This window comes from Etheostoma spectabile, chromosome 10 (genome assembly GCF_008692095.1).
Source record: "Etheostoma spectabile isolate EspeVRDwgs_2016 chromosome 10, UIUC_Espe_1.0, whole genome shotgun sequence".
Taxonomy (NCBI): Eukaryota; Metazoa; Chordata; class Actinopteri; order Perciformes; family Percidae; genus Etheostoma; species Etheostoma spectabile.
Window position 1 is genome coordinate 26,033,860 of NC_045742.1, and position 6,026 is coordinate 26,039,885.

The following is a 6,026-nucleotide window of genomic DNA, read 5'->3' on the forward strand; positions in this document are numbered from 1 at the left end:
TTTTAGTGGTATCAACTGGATCATTTCTTCTTGTGGCCCAGTCGGGGTTATCATCAGTGTTGCCATGTCCGCTTATTCTAAGCGACTTTGGGCTTGTTTTTTTGTAAAGTCGCTTACAATATTGGTAGTCGCGGGTTGCGGTTTTTTGGGCTTGTCACTAAAGTGCAGTTGCTTATTTGGGCTTGTACACAGTCTGTCCTGCCGGCTCGCTCGATCCCGCCCCTTTCCCCATAACACATATACAAGCACGTTATTTCCCACCCACTTCCTGCTTCTATTGGCTCTGACCCATGGAAACGAGTACCACCAATCAGAGGCAGAGCGGCAGTCTGTTGTTTTCTGGTTGGAAAATGCGCGAGTAGCGCTAATGGTGAGTGTACTGTAGGAGAGTTTTTGGAGGAATAATCGCCGGATAAAGTGGGTGAAATACGGGAAGAAATATAACAAGACTGGGGAAAGAGAAGGAGGAAAAGAATGGATTCAACCGTCGTGGGGAAACAACCAAAATCACTGTGAAAAAAAGTGATTTCAATCCCATCAGTTTCTAATGTTAATAATGTTAAAAGGTGGTTTAACTTACTCCTGTGGTCATTGTCCTGAAGCTCAGGGGAGAAAAATAATAACTCTAGCCTACCGTGTGTACAGTTTACCAATCTGTCTACTGTTGTACACAGTTTATTTATTTTTCTCTTCCAGGATCTTAGGGGGGCTACGTGACAAAGTCGCTTATTTTGGCTTGTTTTTCACAGGCCTGGTTGCGTATTTGTCTCGCAAGATCTGGCAACACTGGTTATCATTAGTAGTATTCAGGTATTTAAGTTAGTGGGCAGTTTCGAATACAGCCGTGTTCATTGGCGTCCTTGTTCATTATTTTAGCTCATTTAAACACAAAGACAAGACAACACGTAGTCATTTTCAAAATATATTGACTCGTTTGCCAATTGAGGTATCGGGTGAGCACGGACCATGCAGCCATACACTCTTAGCCAGAGCTGCAGGTCACGCAGAGGTTGAAGGGCAGGTGGTCTGTGCGGTTAACCGTAAGATCTTCTGCCAACCAAAATGTCTTGGATTGTTCTGGATAAATTAAGCGAATCCCCCACATGGGACGAATGCTATGCCACCCATGACACCGACTCGCGGTGTCCAGATGACGCGTCGGTGATAACGTTGAAATCCGAGTAAGTGCGGCCACATCTTACAAATCTTTAAGTTAGCTAGCTTTTGCCATCGATAATGAGAAGGCGTGGGGGCAATTTAAAAAATACTGAGCATTCAGGGCCAGTTTGGCCACTTGCATTGTCCAATGTGTCACATTTGACCTAGCTAGCTATCTAATATCTTGGAATAAATGCACATCTTTACGTTAGAATATGCTAACGTTATTTAGCTAGTAGTTAAGCTAGCTAGCTGTACCTTAACCGACGCCCCTGCTTATTTTGAACAGTGACAGCCTAGCTAACTATTACCCTCTCGTTTGTGAATGTTTTGTAAATATGAATAATATTAATTTGTGATTAACGCTCTAAACGTGCGTATGTTTGTCGCATGTTGGCTGGCTAGCTAGCTAGCTAATTGGCAAAAAAAGTAAGGTTAGCAATTTTACGGGTTAACAGACCTTTTTTTTCAGCCAAATAAGTAACGCTATATATTCTTTTGAAAGACGTGTAAAAACCCTTTTACAGTCACTGGTACGAACTTAAGCTAGCTAACATTACTCTAGCAAATGTTAATATAACGTCGAGCTAGAGCAGGACTAAAGTTACGGGCTCTGCATTCACTCCATGATGTGCAAAATAAAACGTTACGTTATACGTAAAATGAGCATAACTATAGCTATACAGCATAGCCTACTCTGTTTTTTTTTTAAATAAAATATTTTTTAAATTCTGTCTACTCTTGGTTACGTTTTATCTAAATTGGTGCTTTACTTAATTATTCCTATTTTTATATTGAAGTTTGGTTTCATTTTGGCAAATGTGTGTTTGTGTCCAGTTCAGACGAGAAACATCCTGTTGAGCTGAAGGATGAAGGATGTTTTTCAGTTCCTTCGCCTCCCAATTCCTCATTCCCAACCCCTGCACCATCTTCGTCACCACCTCACAAAGATTTGCAGACCAGTTCTATCTCTCAAAATCAATGGAGAGACATCGGAGCTACTGCATCCCACCGGAACAAGGTTAGAGAGCACCGTGGGTTCAGAGCACCCGTTTTCATGCAACGCAGGTGTGGTGGCTGCTGCTGCTGCAATTGTAGCCAGAGGAGATCCAGACCATGGAGATCCAGACCATGGAGATCCAGACAAAGGAGATTCAGACAAAGGAGACCCAAGCCAACTAGGTTCACACCAGTAACATCATGGCAACACCTTCCTGTGACCATCCAGCCTACCAAGTGGTACCAGGTTGTCGGGAGAATGCGGTGCAGCTTGTGCTACGCCCAGGGATGGCACTATATGACGTCTTGGATGTGCCAGAGCTGCCAGGTGCCCCTGTGCCTGTTGCCATATAGGAACTGCTACGCCGAGTGGCACGGTCAGACATGTTGAGTCTTTCCTGGGAGCAAACAGCAGTGAAAGTTTATTCTCTGATTGGATACGTTCTTGTGTTAGTGCAGCTTTAGTTAGCCTGTAGGCTTTTCCTGTTTATCCGTTACACTCAAATTCGTAGGCAACTTGCAAGCTGCTGAGTATTGTGACGCAGAATTAATTTTGCGAGTACATGAGAGACACCGCTTGTTTTTTTTGGATGGTCAACAGGTTTGCACTCTGTTAGTTGTATATTCCCATTGTGACTATATATTTTAGGAACAACAATTTCTATTGGATTCCGCTGGTTCTGTTTGTAATTAAATTGCAAAAGTTGTATATGGTTATTTTTGCTTTATTTCTGTATTAGTCCACTTTACATGTGGGAGGCACACTGTAGTATCAAAAAGGGTAACTGAACATTAAAGTGCTCATATTATGCTCTCTTTCCTGTTCATAATTGTATTTTGAGGTTGTACCATAATACGTTAGTGTGGTTTATTTTCAAAAAAACACTATCTTTGTTCATTTTTGGCTATTGGCTATTTTTGTTATTGGTTTGACTGCCACAAACTAGACTAGCACATTGTTCATCACCACCCTGTAAACATAGAGGCTCCAATGAAGAGAAGAGAGAGCATTACAGCGCTTTAAAACCTTTTTTATAGTCTGTTTAAAACTTACAGAAGAAAGTAGTAGCAGGCGGCTCGTAAAATTAAATGAGAATCAAAGTTATTTAAAAATGAAATTGTGAACAGGGTGAATCGAGATTGTGATTTTCTAACGATTAATCGTGCAGACTTACTGCACATTGCTGCAGCTCCTCTTTTCACCCTGTGTGTTGAGCTCTGTGGTGAGGCATCTGACTTCTGTTCCATCTTTTTTGGGAGTCGCACAAGCGCAGTACCTAGGTAAAGACTACAAGCCAGTCAGAAGCAGAGTATGAGGAGTGTTTCCCACAGATTAGAACGCATATTTGTGACGCCAAGGTAGAAAGAAATAGAAATCTTTAGCCCAATAATCACAAATTCAACACAGGAATTTAGTGGGCCTTATTATTACTAAGGTAGCCTAAGTGTAAAATAAATTCTGCAAAGGGAGGGGAAAAGATCAATAAAATCACTATATTTTAGTCAGTGAAAGGCTGCCGAGGAGAAGGAATTCATCTTACTAAAAACACGAATGAAATGTACCTGATAGTGTTCAACAAACTTAAAGATAAGACAACTGTGAACTGGTTTCATGCTGTTAATATGAAATAGCCTAAGCCACAAAACATTAGCAGTACTTTGTTAGCATCAGAAATATCAAACTCCATTTCACTAAGGAAAGGAAATGCTTTTTAATTAATTTTTAATTTAATCAAAAAAGTCAAATATCTTTGACTGTATCATTGCATGTCCCATATAGCCTTCTCTCTTACAGTTTGTTTGACATAAAGCCCTAATAAAGTCGGCAAAAAAGTTCCTTGTCCATCCTAGAATTTAGAAAATCAAGCAAGAAAATCATTCTGAATACATTTTTAAAATGTAATCACATGCCTGAATTTGCGTTTTGAGTGTCAAAGTCTGCAAATTATGTTCTGAGTGTTGCAAAATTGCAGTTTGAGAACAACTTCCCGTCGAGTAGGGACGAGTAGACTGCAGGCCGGGCCTGGCAGCCGGCCACCTCGGCGGTCTGGCTGCAGAAAAGCGCAGATTGGTGGATGTCTTCACCAAAGCTATCATGTCCCACAAGAGGCGGCGTTTTGCTTTCTCTGCTGTGTGCGTGTGTGTGTGTGTGTGTGTGTGTGTGTGTGTGTGTGTGTGTGTGTGTGTGTGTGTGTGTGTGTGTGTGTGTGTGTGTGTGTGTGTGTGTGTGTGTGTGTGTGTGTGTGTGTGTGTGTGTGTGTGTGTGTGTGTGTGTGCGCGCGCGCGCGCACACTCGTTTTCCCTCTCCCTGGTGGTGCTGGGGTGTTTGGCAGGATAAATATAGCCGCGTTGGTGTAAAGCTGTTTTTCTCCTCGGCTTTTGTAGCTTTAATCAAAAGCAATCTGGAGGAGGGAGAAATGGAAAAAGGGAAAATGGGGGATGAGAGAGAGAGAGAGAGAGGGAGAACAGGATGATGGAGGGAGAGAGAAGAAGGGTAAGAGGAAGGGCGGTGGGTGCGCTGTGCGGCTGCTGCCAAAGTGTTTTATTTAAGCTCTCTTTTAAAGAGTCGTCGGGGAGTGTTCAGGAGTAATGAGAGCCCTGGTGGCTGGAGGAGAGGGACTGACTCTACCCTCCATCCTCCGGATCTCTTTATCTCCCGCCCAACCTCCGTCCATCACAGGAGTAGGACTTCACGGTAGAGCTGCACAATAAAAACAGAAAAATCAAATATCACGATATGTATTACAGAATATGTCAAAGTTGATATTGTAGGGTTGACTACCGGTGCAATCACAAAATATGTACACAATGAGATTTTAGATAAGTAGCCATGGATACAATGACTAAATGTTAAAATAATAAATCAGCTATAAAACATGTAAACATCTTAAAATGACATCACTTTACTGTAACACAGCCTTTAAAACCAGGAAAATATATTGCAAAATCACAATATCCAAAAGTTTAATAGGATATCTAACCTCATATAGCGATATAATGTCAAAATATTGCACAGCCCTTATTTGACTGTTTGGAAAATGTGGTAATCAATTACATGTTTGCGTAATAAAGGAATACTGCAATTTCTATCTTTTGTCACCTACATCTACAACAATTCCCAGAAATAAATCTGGGAAATAACAGAAAAGGTTCAGGCCGCTCATTACCCTGAAGCTGAAATATTGTGTACATCTATGGCATGAAACGTTTTTTGTGTTTTTTTATTAACATTAATATGAGTTCCCCCCGCCTGCCTATGGTCCCCCAGTGGCTAGAAATGGTGATAGGTGTAAACCGAGCCCTGGGGATCCTGCTCTGCCTTTGAGGAAATGAAAGCTCAGATGGGCCGATCTGGAATCTTGCTCCTTATGAGGTCATAAGGGGCAAGGTTACCTCCCCTTTCTCTACTTTGCCCGCCCAGAGAATTTGGCCCCCCCATGAGAGAGAGACATCATGGCTTTCAAACGAGCAGAGTGGCAGTTGGTCAAGGCCACCCCCCCAGCCTCTACCTTGTCCTATAAGTGCCCTAAATTATTAACTCAGTTACAAATTATAAAAGTAACTAGTTACTTCGGAAAGTAACTATTGCGTTACTTTCAAGTGCATTTTTAAATGCACAAATTTGACCCCACCTCCACGGCTCTTTAACTGAACTGAAAATACATGTGCATGTTAAATTATTTATGATAAATATGAATTTTATAATGAAATGGACACCTAATACATTATTAAAAGAAACAATGTTCACAAATCTAAACAACTTTAATGTCGCTGTGGGACAAAGTGAGACTAGCCTCCAATCAAATGCTAGGAATGTGTATATCATGTTTATATAGTGGATCCATACAAATAACACAAGAGATGTTTTG

The 6,026-nt window shown here is 41.4% G+C and overlaps 2 protein-coding genes across 6 annotated transcripts in view; both read left to right on the forward strand.

Moving 5' to 3' along the window:
• rims1a (regulating synaptic membrane exocytosis 1a) overlaps positions 1-6,026 on the forward strand; it is a gene marked incomplete at its 5' end in the record, with an annotated part of 176,268 nt that overhangs the window by 96,029 nt on the left and 74,213 nt on the right.
• LOC116697131 (uncharacterized) lies at positions 750-2,863 on the forward strand. Its single transcript, XM_032528459.1, has 2 exons — positions 750-1,181; positions 1,996-2,863. The coding sequence occupies exons 1-2, from the start codon at positions 1,063-1,065 to the stop codon at positions 2,546-2,548; spliced, it is 672 nt and encodes a 223-aa protein (XP_032384350.1). The 5' UTR covers positions 750-1,062; the 3' UTR covers positions 2,549-2,863.